The sequence below is a fragment of the Clupea harengus genome, chromosome 14 (genome assembly GCF_900700415.2).
Source record: "Clupea harengus chromosome 14, Ch_v2.0.2, whole genome shotgun sequence".
NCBI lineage: Eukaryota > Metazoa > Chordata > Actinopteri > Clupeiformes > Clupeidae > Clupea > Clupea harengus.
In genome coordinates this window covers 15,264,767-15,284,586 of record NC_045165.1, presented here as the reverse complement: position 1 = coordinate 15,284,586, position 19,820 = coordinate 15,264,767, and the positions used below count along the sequence as shown (strand labels likewise).

The 19,820-nt window shown below is 44.1% G+C and overlaps 3 protein-coding genes across 7 annotated transcripts in view; 1 reads left to right on the top strand and 2 right to left on the bottom strand.

The window, feature by feature from the left end:
• The window catches only part of ccdc9b (coiled-coil domain containing 9B), a 34,049-nt gene extending 31,297 nt beyond the window's left edge, over nt 1-2,752 (bottom strand). For 3 of the 4 annotated variants that reach the window (XM_031580002.2, XM_031580003.2, XM_031580004.2), the window contains exon 1: nt 2,617-2,752. In XM_031580002.2, coding sequence (XP_031435862.1) covers nt 2,617-2,679 — 63 coding nt within the window. In that variant the 5' untranslated portion in view covers nt 2,680-2,752. Of the gene's footprint in view, nt 1-515; nt 778-2,616 lie in introns of those variants that run through there. The other variant, XM_031580005.2, reaches the window with a different exon arrangement.
• An 8,663-nt stretch (nt 2,753-11,415) lies between these two features.
• Nucleotides 11,416-15,272, top strand: si:dkey-248g15.3 (eggshell protein 1). Of its 2 annotated transcripts, XM_031580628.2 has the most exons (7): nt 11,416-12,606; nt 13,533-13,648; nt 13,937-13,984; nt 14,125-14,135; nt 14,257-14,301; nt 14,406-14,450; nt 15,014-15,272. In XM_031580628.2, the coding sequence occupies exons 3-7, from the start codon at nt 13,975-13,977 to the stop codon at nt 15,167-15,169; spliced, it is 267 nt and encodes an 88-aa protein (XP_031436488.1). In that variant the 5' UTR covers nt 11,416-12,606; nt 13,533-13,648; nt 13,937-13,974; the 3' UTR covers nt 15,170-15,272. The 2 variants fall into 2 exon arrangements, with proteins under 2 accessions (XP_031436488.1, XP_031436489.1); XM_031580629.1 differs by lacking the exon at nt 11,416-12,606 and having other exon boundaries at nt 13,392-13,648.
• Nucleotides 15,273-15,768: 496 nt separating this feature from the next.
• On the bottom strand, nt 15,769-19,713 carry LOC116223526. Its single transcript, XM_031580594.2, has 2 exons — nt 19,418-19,713; nt 15,769-17,558 (listed from the first exon to the last, which is right to left on the bottom strand). Exon 2 carries the CDS (start codon nt 17,520-17,522, stop codon nt 15,915-15,917), a length of 1,608 nt encoding a protein of 535 aa, XP_031436454.1. The 5' UTR covers nt 17,523-17,558; nt 19,418-19,713; the 3' UTR covers nt 15,769-15,914.
• Between the last annotated feature and the right edge of the window lie 107 nt (nt 19,714-19,820).

Sequence of the window (19,820 nt, the reverse complement as noted above, 5' to 3'; positions counted from 1 at the left end):
TGTGTTTGACCAGCTACACCCGCGGCTGCAAACCCCCCCACCCCCCGAGGCCTCCTGCGAAGCTATCACCGGTGGGCCTGGCCCTCTCTCCTCTCCCTTCCCTTCCTGTCCACCATGCTCAGTGTCCTGGACCGAGGCGAGCAGCCCCAGCTAACTGGGCTCTCTGGCGGGGTAGCTCTGCCTCAGCTGGCCACGGCTCTCTGCGTACGGTCAGACACGCGACGGTAGCAGCTATAGTTTCATCCTGAGCACCCAGACCGACGGGCAGAGGGGGAGAGTGGTCGGACTTCTTTACTCTATTCTGATCAGCTCTGGAGTAAAAACATATACAGCCCACAGACGATGGTGATAAAAGCAAGAGAAAGCGTGTGAGAGATTATGACAGCCTGATGAGAAAGGGTTAGAGAGAGAGAGAGAGAGAGAGAGAGAGAGGAAGAGAAAGACGGGAGAGAGAAACACAAGTAGAGGGAGAGAGAGGGAGAGAAAGAGACAGAGGAGACAGAAAGAGGACTCACGGGTCTCTGCATGTCAGTGGCTAAAGCTGGGATCCTTCCAAAGGCACGGCAGCCGACGCGGCAGGGGGAACTGCGTGGAGTCTGCGATCATGCCTCGACTACAAAAAAGCTAAGTTGGGCTGCGAGCCAAGACGTCTGACAAAACACACCGCGAGCAACCCTGCTGACGGATTTTACAGCACCAGGCTGCCTGTCTGCCTCTCCCTCTCTCTCTCTCTCCCTTGCTAGCCAGCCTGCTCGCTCAGTTGCTCCCCTCGCCCTCCCTCCCTCTCTCTCTCTCTCTGTCTCTGTCTCTCACTCACGCTCTCCCCTTCTCTCACTCCTGTCCCCTCTCGAGCACTATTGGTCTCTTGCTGGAGCACTTGCTCCAAGTTAAAATTACCCTCAGTCCTTCACTGCCCCCTTCACAACCCCGCCCCCCACAGACACCCCCACACTCTCTCTCTATTCTCCCTCCCTCTCACATGAACACACTCACACCCACCACACACACCTAATTTCAGGAGATACAGAACATTTTGCAATTAAGCATTTAACTTGAACAGCAACCACCGCCAAACAGAATCATCCACCAAAACAAGCCAAGACTGCAATCTGCCACTCTCTGAGTCTAATTCCTTCAGTCCTCAGCCCGATGGGTTCCCTGTGTGTGAGACTCAATGCCAAGAACCATTAATATAGTCCGGATCTCACACACTCCATCAGGCAGACCCTCTTTGTGACATCTGCCTGATCCATGCTCGGGGTGCAGGGATGGGGTGTGGCACCGAGGGGGATCCCCAGAAGGGTGTGAGGAAGAGGAGAGGAGGGGATCGGAGGGGCCGGGGGGGTGGGGAGGCCCAAGCAGCCGTCTGGAGGATTTCCCAGAGTTCTCTGTGTGCTGGGCGTGGAGTCAGTAGGCTTTCCATCTGGGGTGTCTCTCTGAGCTACTCGCACTCACTCTCTCTCTCACACACACACACACACACACACACACACACACACACACACACACAGAACAAGCTCTGGCCCAAACCCTGAGGAGAGTCAGGGAAGCTTGTGACTCACATTGTTGAATCTCTTCCCAGACGGCTTCAGCAGCACAGGCAGACAGGGCCGCTATTGACTGGCCATTATGTGTGTCATCTGTACATTCTGTTTCTGGCTAGGGACGGACTGAACTACACTAATGAAAGATCAATACATCACATGGATACAATTTTGCAGGGAATGTTTTTAAACAATTTTTTTTAAAGATCTCAACCTGGACTAAGGTTTTGCTTACTTTGCATACCTTCTATCGACATTTGAAAGTTGATGGAGATAAACATTCATCATTTCATTGATCTGAAGATTTCTGAAAATGAATACAAATCAAGTGAAAATATTAAAGAAAAAATAAACCCTGAGTATTTAGACACCTCGTCAAATTATCTGAGGGAGTAGGCCTATACCATTTCAGCTTCTGACATTCAGTCACATCACTACCTGCACAGTAACAACCTTCTGTGAACTGAGTTGCCTACTGTCAAACGATCACTCTACAGTCATTACTGACATTAGAGGGTCAGCTTATTGTAATATTATTAGGGTACTGATATTCACGTACGAGTGGCAAATGCATCAAAGCATGCAGCAAAGGAAAATAAGAAAATAAAACCAAACTCTTGTTTATGTTATGTTATGTCTAACGTTAGACCCTAGTTATGAACATAACCTTACATTACATTAGCAAACACCACAAAGTCGGCCTCGAATGATGCAGCCGAGGTGATAAAAAAGCTGCTTTCATACAGAAAAACTGAAAGAACAATAGCATTAAATGCTTAATTAGTGCAAACTGTAAAGCTACCGAGCTGGCTAATCAAGCAGAGTCTTTGGTAATAGCTAGCTGGCATTATCCTGTCATCCTCAATGCATTATCATAGATTTGTCATGCTACGCCAAGGCTAGCTGGCATTATCCTGCCATCTTCAATGCATTAGCATTGATTTCTTAAGCTACGCTAAAGGCTAATTTCACCAGCTACAAAACTTTACGTTACCACCATAAAGTGGACTATATTTAACTTCGCTTTAACCAAACAAAATATAATGCCGACGCTAACAATAAATGCACTTACATTATCAATGAAGCCTAGGTTAACAGAAGGAGGAAAAGAATAAAGCACGATGGAACCTGCCATGCGGTGGTTTCAAAACCCTTCTAAAGTTTTGAAGGGTTCCCTAACGTGAGTCGATTGGCAGAGTGACAGGATGTCTAACCAATTTGCTGTGCGGGGGTTGGTCTAGATGGCTGCACGTCTTGGCACGTCTTGGCTTACACCTATATCCAAGTATTACTAAAAACTAATAGTACTAGTAGGCTACTAACATACTTTGTTACTCCATCTGCTACGGCCATGAGAACGGAAGTTTTAGATTTGGGTCCAAACATTTTACAAACGGCATGAGGCTCCCCCCCCCCCCATCATTTTTGCAACTTTCATCCATAGCTTTCCACCTGAAACTACTCTATGTAGCTAGAGGGGACATCTTTCTGTTGTGTGCTGCCATCTAGTGGACAAAAAGGTATTGCTGTATGAGTTCATCAGCTAACACCAAGTTGATACAATTGTCTCACTTAATGTACCTACTGAATGGGTCGCCTTAATCATTATAAAAACTATTGCCCCCCCTGAGAATTTTTTCAGGACCCGCCACTGACTGCTATACTGATATAAATACTGTACGCCTACATATATGCAGGCCTTATTTACATAACAGAGTTTTTCAATGAAAATTTCCATTTCAAAATTATACATGCAAGGATTCACAATCCATCAAGGTTTACATCCTTCTGAGTCAAAGATCAGAAAAAAGTCCTGTGCACCTGATAAGCAGCATCAGGCCAACCTCTTGCGAATTGGGTCCTCTTGGCAGTCAGTGCATTGTGGATAGAAGTCATCATCTTTCTCAACATCGTGGAGGTATTCAGCACAATGAATACAACATGCCAGATGAGTAGCAGAGTTTTACAATGTGGTCATTGCAGTCATGGTCGTTCTTTCTTTTCATGCACTCCAGACAGCATGTTGATATCATCAAAAAGATCCACAATCAGTAAGAAGTAATAGGCATAACAATGAAACAATTAACACTTGCAGCAAATTAACATGGCAGATTAATTTCCTATCTATCAGGATAAGCAGGCTAGCATACATGTGGCAAAGTACATGATACATACAATTATAAAACAATTGGGTTCTATTGAATCATTTAGCTGTTTCTGATTGGACGAGAGACGTTCCATGAGTTGGAATATCCCAGGACATCCCAACTCGGACTTTTCACAGCTAATAATAAATCACTCCGCGATGAAACATTCTATAGCACGTTAATACAACGTTAATAACCGTTAATTCAAAGTTCTTATAATTCCAAAAGACGTTGACAATGGAACTATTTTTTTGTTGCGGAGAAACAATGGCGAAATAAACATTTTTTAAATCAATAACTTCGTGTTTAAATGTTAATTGGTTGACTATAAAATTGTTTTATAAAAGCAATATAGTACGAGTGCGAGTGGGGTAGGTAAGGGATATTCCCACGGGTGTTGTTGCGTGCGCCACTCGGCCTCCGGCCTCGTGGCTACGGCCGAACACCACCCGTGGGAATATCCCTTACCTACCCCACTCGCACTCGTACTATATTGCTTAAACATAAGATGGTATATACATGCTGAATGTATACAATTCATACAAACATAAGATGATATATACATGATACATACAAAATTGATAGTGGATAAGATGTGGAGAGAGAATTCAAGTACTGTAGAACAGCGGGGTAGAATGAATGCATGACGTTGTGATGGGGATGGGTAAGTGTAGGCAGAGGGTTTCTGCAAGGAGATCAGATGGAGAGACTACAGCAGCATCCCACAGGGGAGACAGTCTAGACTAGGAGGGGAAAAAAAGAGACAAAGTGAGTGGGCAGAGCTCGGCTGCCTAATATGTACTTAATGGTTATGGTGATGAGGAACAATGTTTTCACAGCCATCTGCATTAGTGGGTCACGCTATAAGAGAGATAGCATTTGGTTACAGCCAAATGTTAGTAAACATCAATTTGATAATTAGAAATACATTTAGGTTAACAATTAACAGTAGGTAATATGGTCACTTTATCAGTATTAATGCCATAGCGTAATATGATATAGAAGGAGATGAAGAGGGAGAGGCTGTCCGGCATGGCGTGTGGGAATTTTGTTTATGTTAAGTTTTGTTGAGTTATGGATGGCTGACATGATGCATGAGAATTTTAGTTATATAGGACAGCTATATGGTCAGACAGACAGACAGACAGACAGACAGACACACACACACAGACACACACACAGACACACACACACACACACAGAAGGACTGTGCCTCAAGTGAAACAAATTTAACATAAGAGCCCATAGTAATGAAATAATAGTGTAATAATTCATACATAGATCATATGTGCAATACTTCTCAAATGATGGAGGATGACTAGCATGTCTAGAACTTTAAGTATGTATGTTTTAGTTAACTTCACCAAAGATGCACACTGTAAGATAAATGGCTCCTCAGACTGAGGGGGGAGTTGGGGGCGCCATATTTATGATTTGCCCGGAGCAGCAGAGTGGGTTGCACCGGCCCTGGTTGGGAGGCCAAACGTTTTTTTTTTGTAGAACAGTGAATTGATGGAGGAGCCACCCTTTGTAATGTGACAGCCACATTAAAGAGTGTTTTTGTAATTATAGAGTTTGTGTTAAAGAAACCTGACCAACAGCTTGTGTTAGTAAGGCCGTATACTCGAAATCCAGGGCATTCATTTACTCAAGACATTATGGGCACTCAACACCTTTCAAATAGTCAACTAAAATAACAAATTTGATATCTGATTTGTATCGATGAAATAAGAGATTACAAAGTCATTACAAAACAAAACCAATAGGCAAACAAAACAGAACAAAACTACACTCACCTCAATTCTTTTGAGATTACTGTCTGGCTATATGGTGGCAAAACAACAGCGTCTTTGACAGTGGAATTTGTCATTTGAAGTCATAGATAAAAATGAGCCAAAGAGTTGCAAACTTAGTTTAACAGTTACACCTTCTCAAATTCTTCATTGCAGGTGCACAAATCCTATTCTACGAATCACAAATTTAAAAAACTCATATGCTCACAGTTTTACTACAGTTGCTAAACATATTCAAACACTCATCAAAAAAACAGAACTTATAGATTTTTTTCCTCCTTTACAAGGGTCCCACAAACACAACACATCAGATACACCTTCTCAAATTCTTAACTGGCAGTACACAAGGGCGTGATCAAGAGATTGTGAACAAAGATCTCCTCAAACTTTGCAATTACACTGAAAAGGATAGGGGAGGGAGAGAGACAGGGGAGGGGGAGCAGAGGGAGAGAGAGAGACGGGGAGAAGGGTTTGACTTTTACTGTCGCCCATTCTGATTGATCATGTGATCGTGGCGCACTTAGCTGCACTCTAGTTTTCCTCTGTGCAGAAAGTGCTACACCAGAGCATGTTCAATCTGAAAACGGTGTGAACTGTTTTGCTACGATTTCTGGGTTGAATGACATGTTTCCTTGAAATGATGTGCGACAGGCTTTGGGGTACATTTTCTCTCGTTTGGTGGGCGTGTCAGAGGTGTTACCCAATCAGCAGCGACATGTATATTAACCCCACCATATTGGCAAAGGCAGTGCGCACAATGGGCCTCATTCTCCAACGCAGTTAAGAAGAATTTAAGAAGGAATTTCTTCTGAACTCCACTTCCGGTGGATTTAGGAACAAATTTGGCATTCATGAAAGTTTTCTAATCTGGGATTTGTTCTGAACTTCAGAAGAATTTCAGAACGCGAAATAGCAGTGGAGTTTTCTTAAATGCGATTCCTCAAAAGAACACAAGATGCCCCACGGGGCCGCTACGCGTTAGAAGTGTTAAGGGCTGAATTTGTGAGAAATCTACAGACATCCTCGGATTAAAATAATTATAATAATAATAAATACGAGAATATTTGTATCATTAACAATTACGTTTCACATTTATAATCACGATTCTACGAGGCATTGTGATGTCCTAAAATAAATAAAAGGACTACATGAACACTGCAAATGTAAGTGAATAAATAAATAAGCACTAAACTCAATCGCGTTGATAGCCATAGTGGAACAGAATGGACACATCTTCATCCTGCAACAGTACCTCCACCTCTGCACCGGTGAAGTTAGATCTGCGTTTACTCGACCGGTGCTCGCTTTCCGCTTTGACATGACTCGCTTTCGAGTTGCTTTGGCGTGGATTCGGTCGATTCCGACTGCACATGTCACTACAGTTGCGTGCCACCAGGAGCTGGTGGGTCGTATATGTATACAAATTCAGGTGCACAAGAACGCACGTTCAATTTAAAAATCCTCATCCGGGGGAGCACAGCTGAGAACACTTCGGCTGCATAAGAACACATTTTCAGGCGTTCATGAATCTGGCGGAGATCTTTTTCTTACGTTGGTCCGAAGTCCGAAGTCCGTAAGAAACATTTCAGAAGAAACTTCAGAAAATGTTCGAGAATGAGGCCCATTGTATCCGGCTAAAGTTCTTTACAAATGCAAGATAAGAACTAAAAGTGGAAAAATAATTAAACAGGTATTTAAACTGATTTCCTCAGGCTTCAAAATTGGCCTTCTCTGCTGCACTTACACAACACAACAGGGTGTTCAACGCACAACCGTTTTTTCTATTTACATAAACATTTTGCTACATTTTGTGGAGGCAGAAGGCATGCTCGTCAAATGCTCAACTGGTGAGAGAGCATATGTCCACACCCAGAAACACCAATCGTTGACGGGAATCCTTTACGGGGCTAAGGACATTTGCGAACTGAAGAACCACATACTCATAGGCTGAGCCCTCGAAAGTAAATCTGAGGGGCCTGTGTGTTGGATGAATGGCAATATGAAAGTAAGCGTCTGTGAGATCAATCGAGGTGAACCAGTTTCCCGGACCAACTGAATGCAGAAGCTGACGTAGTGTTAACATTCTGAATTTGAGAACTCTCAAATGCTTCTTGAACACAAGCAGATATAGTATTGGACGCAAACCACCGTTTCATTCGGGAACCACAAAATAGCAGGTGTACTACGCAGCATGTACTACTACATGCACTACGCAGCTTTATGTTTATTACTGTTTTTATTGTTTGTTTTTTTGTACACACTGCACTGTCGCTCATACAGTATGACCGACTAGCACTTTTGGAAATTCGTTCGTCGCTCAATACGGAGTTTTTCTCAACTCACCGGAGTGCTTGCTGTGGCTCCTTTGTCCTACCACCGGTATGTATACCAATACGCCGACGGAGGAGAAAGAAGAGGGGCAAGCGAGCCGGTATCCTGTGCAGATCTCGGACGAGATACTGCAATCCCCCGCTGCCAAGCATTCTACTCGCGAATGTTCAATCCTTGGACAATAAAATGGACGAGCTACACGCACGGACTAACTTCCAGCGGGACATTGCAAACTGTTGTGTGCTAGCCTTTACTGAGACCTGGCTGGATCCTATGGTGCCTGACTCTGCCGTCACTCCAGCTGGTTTTTCCATCTACCGGCAGGACAGAACCTCCGAGTCAGGTAAAAGCAGGGGTGGAGGGGTATGCTTGATGGTTAACTCTCGCTGGGGCTCAGATGTTGCTGCACTTTCAGCACACTGCTCACCAGACCTGGAGCTGCTATCGTTAAAAGTTTGCCCCTTTTACCTTCCACGGGAATTCAGCTCTGTTATCATCACAACAGTTTACATTCCACCGCAGGCGGACAAAACGTGCGCGTTAGAGGAATTATGCGGAGTTATAAATGGACTTGAGGATGCTCACCCTGAGGCAGTTTCTATTGTTGTTGGAGACTTCAATAGGGCTAACATGAGGAAAGTACTACCGAAGTACCGTCAACATATAAACTTTCCCACCCGGGGCGAGCAGATTCTTGACCACTGCTACACGCAAATACGGAACAGTTACAAACCCCTCCCCCGCCCGGCTTTTGGAAAGTCGGATCACACCTCCATCATGCTAATCCCTACCTACAGGCAACGCCTAAAACAGGAAAAACCGGTTTTTCGGGCAGTTCAACGCTGGAGTGCTGAATCCATTAGCACTCTACAGGACTGCTTTGATACAACAGACTGGCAGATGTTTTGTGATGCAGCTGATGGGGACATCAGTGAATACACAGACTCTGTCTCTTCATACATCTCCAAATGTATCGATGATGTCGTCCCCTGGGTCAGTGTTAGGACTTTCCCAAACCAAAAGCCCTGGGTAAATGGTAATGTCCGTGCCAAACTCAGAGCACGGTCCTCTGCCCACAACTCTGGTGATCCGGAGGCTTTGGGGAAGTCCAGATGTGACCTACGGACGGCCATCAGAGATGGAAAGAGAGAATACAGAGACAAGCTGGAGTCCACCTACCTCAGCTCCGACCCCCGACGCATGTGGGGTGGCCTGTGGAACATCACTGGCTATAAAGGGAGAAATAGCAGTGATGATCAGCCTGCCGCCTCTCTACCTGACGACCTCAACACCTTTTACGCAAGGTTTGAGGCAACCAACCCCCTTCCTTCCGCAAAACTGGCCGAGGACCGAGACGACTACACTCTGTCCCTGAATGTGGCTGACGTGAGGCGAGAGCTCCAAAGGGTGAACCCTCGGAAGTCATCCGGGCCCGATGGAGTTCCTGGCCGCGTCCTTAGGGGGTGCGCCGACCAGCTAGCGGAGGTATTCACCTCCATATTCAACCTCTCACTACATCTGTCTGAAGTCCCCACCTGCTTCAAGCAGGCAACCATCATCCCCATACCAAAGAAATCATCCATCACCTGCCTAAATGACTACCGCCCCGTAGCACTGACCTCCACCATTATGAAGTGCTTCGAGCGGCTGGTCAGAACCCACATCTGCCCCACCCTTCCAAACACCCTGGACCCCTTTCAGTTTGCGTACCGCACAAACAGATCAACAGATGATGCCATCGCCCTTGCAACACACACCACTCTCTCCCACCTGGAAAAGGGCAACACATATGTGAGAATGCTGTTTGTGGATTACAGCTCAGCATTCAACACCATTGTGCCTGCCAAGCTCGTCCCGAAGCTCAGGAGCCTGGGTCTTAAAACACCCCTGTGCAACTGGATCCTGGACTTCCTGACGAGCAGACCCCAGGTGGTGAGAATGGGCAAGCACACCTCCTCCTCACTGACCCTGAGTACCGGGGCCCCCCAGGGCTGCGTACTCAGTCCCCTCCTGTACTCCCTGTACACACAGGACTGTGTGGCAACACACAGTTCCAACATTATCCTGAAGTTTGCAGACGACACTACCATCCTGGGTCTCATCTCTAACAACGATGAGACCGCCTATAGAGATGAGGTAAGGGGCTTGGCAGCATGGTGCCAAGACAACAACCTGTCTCTAAACATCTGCAAAACCAAGGAGATGATTGTGGATTTCAGGAAGCTACAGAGGGGGGGTCACAACACCATACACATCGAGGGAGCTGCAGTGGAGAGAGTCTCCAACTTCAAATTCCTCGGTGTGTACATCAAGGATGACCTCACCTGGTCCATGCAAGCGGACTCGGCGGTCAAAACTGCACAGAAGCGGCTTTACTTCTTGAGGAGACTCAAGAAGTTTGGCATGTCTTCTAAAACACTGAAAAACTTTTATAGATGCACCATTGAGAGCATCCTCTCAGGCTGCATCACTGCCTGGTATGGTAGCTGCTCCGCTGCCGATCGCAAGGCCCTGCAGAGGGTGGTGAAGACAGCGGAGCGTATCATCGGCGGCCATCTCCCTTCCGTGCAGGGCATCTACGACAGTAGATGCCTGAGAAAAGCACGGAACATTGTCAAGGACCACAGCCACCCAGGCTATGGTCTATTCACACTGCTGCCGTCTGGTAGACGCTACCGGAGCATCCGAGCACGGACTACCAGACTCACAAACAGTTTTTACCCCCAGGCTGTTAGGCTGCTGAATCAGCAACACTGAACAGTCGCCATCACCTTGTACTTCACACCCATACAAATACACTTGCTACATATATATATAAACCCACATTTTTTTTATCTTATTTAATTTAATATTCCCCACCCTGGAAACTGCCCTTCTTGTATTTTAAACTGTTGTTACTTGTTATATGTTATTTGTTATATGTTATATGTTATTTCTGGTATGTTATTTTGGTATATGTTATTTGTGTTACCTGTTGTATGCCGTCTACTGCGTAGATGTTGGCTGCCAAGTCATAAGAATTTCGCTGCGCTGAAGAAATTTGGTGTATGCGACAATAAACACTTTGACTTTGACTACCATCCACTTTGTGATTGTGAGAGGGGAACTACTCTTATCGCCGAGAATTGGCGAGAATTGAGTTTATCTTTTCTCTCACTGTCTATCACCCGTGTCTCAACAACAGTGGAGAAACGGGGAGGGCGAATTTGAAACCACAAACGGTAGCCCTTGACAACGGTGGATTCTACCCAAAGGCAACGCTGTGCATGAGCGCCAGAGCAGGATTTGTGAAGCAAGGCGACCTGTTTTTGGTGGCGAGCTCCACAGAGCTTTGTCACCCTCCTGTGGAGAGAGAAGGGGCTGGACAATGCATGTATTTTGGCTCATTTGGCCCAAATTTGAATGAAAGCAAACAGGCAAGTCTTTTATTTCAGGCACTGTTGCATCAACTTACACAAACTTCTCTTTCAATGCACCCAAACTGGGGGCTTGAGAGATTTCCAATCCCTGAAGAAAACAGCCAGGCTGGGGGAACCGTATGTGTGTGTGTGTGTCCGTGTGTGTGTGTGTGTGTGGGGGGGGGGGGGGGGGGGGGGGGCTTGGGAGACTGTGAGGGACAAACAGTCCTTTTGGAACTGGGACCCTGAGGAAAAAATGTGTGGCACCTCTTAGGATGTAATTGAGGTTGGAGCTGCGATGTCTCCTGAAAATGACTGCGTTGCGTTGAAGCCATAGCTAGGAAGAATTCAACTTCATCAAGGTGTCCTTACAGAGGCCAGGTAGGGGAGGCTTGTGCCAGGCAGACTGACGGCTTATCCGACAGCTAGTTCGGTGCACATTGGGAGAAGCAGATCTCTTTGGGGGTTTGAGAGACACGATGGAATGGCTAGCACCCAATAGTGGTCTGTGCTTAGCATTACGTCTGGGTAGGATGCTTCATAGTGCCTCCGTCTGCTTCTTTTTCAAGTCAAGCGATGCCTGAATAGCATTGATTGACTGACCAAACAGGCCACCAGGAGCAAGGGGATAAATCTTCTCCAGTTGTGACGAAGAACAGCCCCGACTTGGTCCAGGAACTGCGTGTAACCGAGCACCAAGGCTGCTTATTCCAGGACGATGTTTTTCGACAAACTTCACATGCCCATTTGAGAGTGGAGCGTCTGAGCTAGCAACAAATGCATCAGCCGGCGCCTCTTAGAGTATGGATAATTCCCAGGCAAACCGGGCAGGCATTGTGGCAGTCCTTCTCATGGAGAGAAAAAACGCATTCCTGAGGACAGGGTCGAAGGCCTGGTTTTGTTGCAGTCGATGTAGGCAGCGAGCTTGTGCAAGCCAACTGTCAGCCGGGCTAAACAGTAGCTAGATGGAGACATGCCACACTTTAAACTTGTTGCAAATAACTCAAAAACAGCACCCCACACTTTCCCTGTGCTGACTAATGTCTAGCCTACTTGTTTAGTTCTGTAACCTGGGCTACGTTCAGCTCTGACAAAAGAACGTAGCAAAACATTGATTTAAATGGAAATGGTGGTGCTTTGAACACCCTGTTTTTACGTTCTTTTCGAATAATCTTCAGAGCCTAATGAAATCGGTTTGAAACGAGTTTTTCAACTTTTTATTCTTATCTTGCAATTGTAAAGGTCTCCATCATTGTGTGCACCGCCTTTCTGATACAGGGGAGTTGGGTAACACTTCTGACACACCCGACAAACGAGAGAAAACGTACCCCAAAGGCCGTTGCACACCATTTCACAGCGCTCTGAGGAAACCTGGAGCAAAACAGTGCCTCAGGTAACCACAAGCCATAAGCAACTAACTACACATAACAATGGGCCGTGTTGTTTGGCTGTAGCTGAGTAGAAGGGCGACACTAGTCTCTAGTTGACATGAGGAGGAGCACTTAAAAAAAAAAAGATATGCATAAAATAAAATGTCTTCTACGCCCTACTGGAATTTTGCTCTCTACCCAACGCCTATGTTGTCCTGCTCCCAACCCGAAGAGCTGAATTCCTATGTGCAATTACTGTGGGTCTGTGCAACTGAGTGCTATTTTCAGTCAGACTAATCAATGTCAACTGTCAATGGCGTTCATTATACTCCAGTGGCAGTTACCTCAGGTGAGGTGTGGATTTTCTGGTTTGATAGCAGCAATTGTAAACAGAATGTGGCCTCCCAACTGTGGGCCCTAATTTAATTGATGGGCAACGAGGTTGGCACCACATAAAGTCTGCTGCGCGAATCCATTTTGCGGTGCTTGTTGCCCAGTGGAATTGCCCCTGCAAGTCATGATCTGTCTACTAAAACATACTAGCTGTTGCCCATCTTATTTTCTATTTAACCCAAAGGTTTATTGTGATTATTCCAAACAAAAGTAAATTGTCTACCATATGCAAGACCAGAAAAGTGTTGAGAAATAGAATGCTTAACTGCTACAAACACTAGGCCTACCCATCCATAAAGACAGCCGTGAGCAGAAAAGAAGTTGTGATGTGAAATAGAAATCTTTGAAACCTAGATTTGCCCATCACCTCAAAAAAATATATAAAAGAGTATGGCATACTTGGTATTCTCTCAGACAATTTAGGGTTAGGTAAGGTGTCAAGCCATCATCAAAATAATTCTGCAACAGGAATGTCTCTTTGGAGAGTCTTTGTCTTTGATGTAACATTACACCCTTTCTTTTCACGTGTTTGTCTTTCTTTTTTGGCTGGCTTGAGATGATCCACCCAGTTACCTGTCTTCCACTCTCTGGGTGTGACCAGTGTGGAATCGCTATATATATCCATCAGCTACGGACCTGCTGCAGCAGACGAAGGCAAACCTCCTGGATTGGGTAAGTGTTAAGTGCAGTGATTTGTGCCAGGGCTGTTATGCAGTTGTTCACTGGTTTATGAGACTATGTGTTTGATGAATGCTTTTACGGATTTATACTTGGAAATAGAGAATTTTAACTTTGGATGATAGATTGTGAGAGGCAAACCAAAAGCTGCAAACACCAATGGAGATGCTAATAAATTGTACATGAAAAAATGCTGTTTGATATGGTTAACACATATGTATTTTGCAGTGTTACGTACTTGTTTTGACCTCTCTTTACCAACTTAACACATGTATTTTGCAGTGTTACGTACTTGTTTACCCGTCTTTACCAAGATCAACATGAGTGAAGGTAGGTTTCTAGTTTGCATGAAAGTCAAATATATTTGATTGGATTAAAGAAAAAAAAATTATTTGCTAATTCAAATTTCTGATATTTATTGCTCTTTGACATTTCTTTTTTATTTCTATTTTCTTTTTGACTATTTTCAGAAGAACTGAAGGTAAGACCTTTTTTGCCTGAAAAGAACAAATCATTTGTCAGATGATGAGATACCATCGCACCATTATGTGAGTTAATGAGACCCAAAGTGCTGTGAGTGATTCAATTCTTCTTGTTCGTAGCCTGAGGTGGCTGTAGAGGAAGAGGAATCTGGATCTGAATCAGGGGTAAGAGCACTTTCCCAGCCTTACAGCCAATGGCCCCTAAATTGGAGGATTCACTGTCTACCTACCAGGTACCTCTGATTTTAACCCCTGCCCATCTCTTTTAGGAGTCTGATGGAGAACCCAATGGAAAGAGGAAGGGGAAAAATAAGGTACATTTTAAAGAAGCTGTGATTCTTTGGCTTGTGTAGAATGAGCCTGCATTAAGTGTATGTGTGCGTGCTCTGCACTGTCTATGCTAAGTACATGTGCACTACACGTTCAGGCTACTTTAGACTTCACGGATGATGCATGATTGATGTAAGCAGAGAGTGGAGTGCAGAACCTGTTGCCAACCCTGTGCCTGAAGGTTGGGTGGCATTCTGCTTCACGATTATGGTGAAGTGGATGTTCCAGTTCCATTTCACCTACCTATCCTGCCAGCCATGTGATGTAGTAACTTGTGCAAGACCTTAATTAGGAGTTAAGTACGACTGCCAAACATTTCAGCAATACTAGTAACCAGTTAATGTCAGTTTGTCAGTTTTGTGTACACAAAAAATACATGCCATAACAATGTACAGGACATCAAAATTGCATTAAATGCATGAACTTTTACGCATATACGTGCATTACATTTCATGTAATTATGATGCCACTTAAATGTAATTATGATGCACTGAGCTGCAGACCATTATACTGAATGTTTGGGTTTTTTTTGTCTGGTAATCACAAGGGGAAGAAAGGAGGGAAGGGTAAAGGAGGAGAGCACGGGCATGGCCATGGTCCTGGAGAAGAGCATGGCAGAGGAAGAGGGGACGGAGGAAGAGGAGGTGGTGGCGGTGGAAGAGGAGGTGGCGGTGGAAGAGGAGGTCGTGGAGGACATGACTAAAGTCCTGTTTGTCACCTGCACTTTCACTGCTGTAAGAACCAGCTCCAGGCTGTTAATGAATGCTTGATGTGTCAATAATTAATAAAAGTTTATTACAATGGAGTTTGCTGACGGGTGATTCATTCAGATATGACTAAATGTAGTGAGGAGTACAGTAGAAGATAAATCTATTGTTTCACATTCATATCAAGCAAAAAAGATAATGTGCACTCTGGCTCTTCATTCCTGGCATGAAGTGATGAAACAACTAGGAAACAAGGAACAAATGCTAGGAAAATAATTCACTGCCCGTTTTGGTGAAACCTGCTGTAAAAATATGAACCACCAGAGGGCGCTGGAGACTAAAGGAGGCTTTAGGACTACCATTAAGTGTGATTGTTTTATTGCTATGGAAACTGCTCCTCCACTTTGCAATTTTGTGTGAAAGCTCTACACATGAGGTTTTTTTAATTGAAAACGTATTGTATTTGACTGATGTACAGTCACAGTGTAAGACAATACAAAGACTTCTGGAAATGACTCAAACCGTCATGTTTTGTAGCAGTAAATGAATAATACAAAACACAATACATCGCAGAAAAGAGACAAGGAATGCTCATTTGTTCATTTATTTTTTTCCACAACATTATGCAACTATTTTACCAATAAATAAAGTAATGAATGGCACATATAGACAGTGAAAAGAACAGATTGTTCCTGCAGCACACAGCAGAGCGTCCTCATATATAAACATAAATACAGTGACTCAGTAATCTCCAGTCTCTTCATAACATCCAGCAACTGAGTCCACGAGGTCCTTTTCCAACTGCCTTAGGGCAGCCTCCATTGCTGCCTGAACCAAAAGACGGGCTGTCTGGTAGAGGATTATCTCTGGTGGCTGAAGATCACTGAGCTGATTTCTAGGTTCAGGTTCTTCTCTCTGAGGGATATCAAGTCCATTTTTGCTAAGAAAACCATCAGGGCATGGCATGATTGCATCTACATTGTCCATTACTTCTTCAGATGACAGTCCACTTTCATATTGACAGGACAAAACAATATCAGAATGATTTGCTAGACTTGAATGGGAGGTTGTTTGTCCATCTTCATCCACTGTGCTCTCGCACTCGTGCTCCACAGCTGGGTCTTCCTGGTTCACCTCAGTTGGTACTGATGATTCACATATGAACAGGTTTTCTGAGGCATTAACTGCTACGTGGTTCTCCTCCTCCACCTCCTCCCCCTCCTCCTTCTCATCTTCTTGCTTCTGACAGCTCCTTACATCAGGTGATGTCTCCGGTTCATCGGTTCCATTCATTCCAGCAGCCACCGTTTTCTCCTCAGAAAGCAAAGCACATTCTGCATCATCTTCATCCAAATGAGCGTTGGGTTTACCACAGGTCTCAGTACGGCTGGCATCCAATGTGCTGGTTTTGGATTCACACTCTGATGTCACAGGTGTCACATCCACACTCACTTCTAGTGTCTCCATGTGAGGACCTCCATCATGGACACTCTGACAGACGCTGTGAATAGCCTCATCAGTGTGTCTGTTGGAAAGCACAATAGTCTCCTCCTGGATGTAATCCTGTGCACTCCCAATGCGCTCCTGAAAGAAAGGTGAGGGCTTCTTGGCTCTATGTCTCACCTGATGTCTCAACTGTTTCCTAAGGTTGAGGCATGGACAAAGGCTGTCTTCCTGGACAACAAACGCTGGCTCTGAACCATTGTGGTTTGGTTTTGGGGAAGCCAGTTTCTCTCGCAGATAGAAGAGCCCCTTCAGAAAAGAGTGCTCTGTTTTCGTGGCTTGCCTGCACTCAGTCTCCGCAACTCTTGTCTGTTGTTCCACTTTTTGTTCGATGACTTGGTAAATAATGGATGGCCTAACGGCCATATCAAATGAGTCTCTTGTTTGTTGGTTGTAAAAAGTGAAATCATGGCTTTGATCTTCATCGCCGAGAGACGGCTTGAACCTCAGACATCTTGGGCAGAAGAATTTCTTCCAAGCATTTGGTCTTGAGCTTTCTGGTGCTTTACTCTGTTCACTTTCTTGATCTCTGTATGGTTTTAGTGAGAGGTAGCGAGGTTCAGAGGAACTCTCTAGTTGTTTACTTTCCTTGCACGGACTGAGAGGATTCGGTGTGCTTCCAGAAGGCTCCTGTGCTGTCTCCTCCTGAACAGAATAGTTATAGTTCAGCATGGAGTTCTTGGATCTTCTGTGGGGGCTATCTGGTGTTTTGTCATTAGGACTACAGTTTTGTCGCTTGTACCTGGATTTACATTTGCCTAGGAGCAGCCTTGAAGGGCCAGTCAACTTTCTCCTGAGCACCACTTTGCCTTGGTAATGAGGCGCTGGAGCCTCCTTGAGAGACATTGTCCCCACTTCAGGTATGAGTCAGCTGGTTGCCACCTACAGAACAGCAAACAGGTGATTTTGTTATAATTCAATAGTCAGTCCACACTTTGTAAGGAGAACCATTAATAACCCTTCTGTGCAATCTCTATATGCTGCCAAATTCTACAGAACAACATTGCTTACCATAATTATGCAGATGACACAGATATATCTGGCTTTCTCACCAGATGACTAAAGCCCAATTGACTCACTGTGTCCATTTTTAGAGCAAATAAATAATTGGATGAGCCCAACTTTTCATGCCAAGACCAAAAAAACATTAAACAGCAACAGCTCATTCAAAAAGCTGCTGCTAGAGTTTCATCCAGGACCAAGAGAACAGAGCACATTATTCCAGTGCTAAAATCTTTACAATAGCCCCAGTTAGTTACAGAATAGATTTTAAAGTGCTGCTACTAGTCTATAAATAACTGAATGGTCTGGGTCCAGAATACATCTCTGATATGTTTAAAGAATATAAACTGAGTAGGGCTTTTAAATCCATAGATTCAGGTCAGCTAGAGGAAAAGAGCACAGGCAAAGAACCCAGTTAGGAGAGTCCAAACCAAGCATGGTGGAGTAGCAGTTAGCTGTTGTGCCGCATACAACTAGAACAATCTGCCAGAAGATCTTAGATCTGCCCAAAATGTAGCAATTTTTAAATCCAGGTTTAAAGCGTTTCTCTTTTCATGTGCCTCTTTTCACTAGCTAATCTAAAATATTATTTATCTTTGAATTGTGTACTGTGTGCTTTCTTTTAATGATTTATATTGTTCTTTTCATCACTTCTTTATGCACTATATATTTATACTTAAAATATTTGTATCTTTTATTGATTTGTGCTCTTAAGAGCTTTGGATGTTCCTTTTGCTTTAATTATGTAAAGCACACTGATTTGCGTCTGTGTATGAAATGTGCTATACAAATAAACTTTCCTTGCCATGCCTTGAATACATGAGAACATAGTGTAGCGTGCAAGTGGTGTTGTTTGTTCTGGGTGCACTTCCTGATTGTGTGTAGTGCCCATAATTCTGTGTCTTCTCTGTTGATGTTGATTTTGTGATTAATCTTTGAATTTGGAACGTTTTTGTGACGTCAGTTAACGTCAGCGTGTATTTTCTGTCAGTCAGTCGGTGTGTTGTGCGTAAATACCCCGGTGCAATTTCCCACTTATAAGATCCTTGGTATCTACTCCCGTCTGTATCAGTATTCTGTGTTTAATAAACGTGCCAGAGAAGCCTAATTCTTGCGCCTAATGCTAAAACAGAGTAAACAAGAAAAAAAGCACAAGAAATGTATATACTTATTAAAGCCAATGGAAAAATGTAAACATGTACAACCTAAACTGATATATTACATGTAAATCATTCTTGCAGGTCTTTGAAGGGTGACAGTAAAATAACAGTCCTACAAAGTGACTCACAGTGCTGAGGGTGCGTGACCAATCAATTTTGACCCTTTACATGCTTGCCCACGCCCTGTGACTCATAATTCACTACACAAATTGGTGTACATGCTTCTAAATTAAATTAATGTAATTCCATGCAATTTCGCTGAATTAACATTCATGTTGAATTAAATTGAATTCTATAAACTTTGTGAGGAACCGGGCGCAAAGAAAACCATCATTTCACTGTTTTAGTTTACACCTTTGACCGCACAAAACAATTATTTGATTAAAACATGCATTTTAAACGCTATCAGCGATCAATGAGAAGCACTACCTCGTACTAATCACACACGAGCTTTAATGTAGACCAAAGCTAATCTCGGCTGCACTCTATTCAACCTTTATTTGATATTGTTTAATACTTTCCCTATTCCAAGTGCAAGTTCTCATATCATGTAGTAACATAACGGGAAAAAGTACTTACTTCTCGGTGTTTCTACTCCAAGTTCAACCGCAACATCTTGATGCCCGAGACACTGCAGTGCTCTGCAGTCGCATGCTTCGGTCTTCCTCATCGATGTATGCATGCGCGCGGCTAAATCCACAAGCTCTGGAAAAGCATCGCGCTGCGTCTCTATGGTAACATCGTGATTGACATGCTGTGTGAGGTTGTATCAATTTAATATTGTGAAAAACACAAAAAGTCGAATATCTGGTTAATAACATTCAAGATGTTACTGAAAAAGGCCAGATGACCCCTCATCTGAATTTCCACCACAACAGGCTTATATGTGATCTACACATAAATATGCAAGTGTGAGGATACACACAACAGTTGGTTGGTTTTATTTAGACCATTATTATGTTGCACAAAAGGTCAGACACCT

Excerpts from the sequence above, each read along its gene's own strand:
- LOC116223526 (XM_031580594.2), bottom strand. The coding sequence starts at position 17,522 with ATGTCTCTCAAGGAGGCTCCAGCGCCTCATTACCAAGGCAAAGTGGTG.
- si:dkey-248g15.3 (XM_031580628.2), top strand. Across the intron at positions 14,302-14,405 it reads AATCTGGATCTGAATCAGGG|GAGTCTGATGGAGAACCCAA; the intron begins GTAAGAGCACTT and ends CATCTCTTTTAG. Across the intron at positions 14,451-15,013 it reads AGAGGAAGGGGAAAAATAAG|GGGAAGAAAGGAGGGAAGGG; the intron begins GTACATTTTAAA and ends GGTAATCACAAG.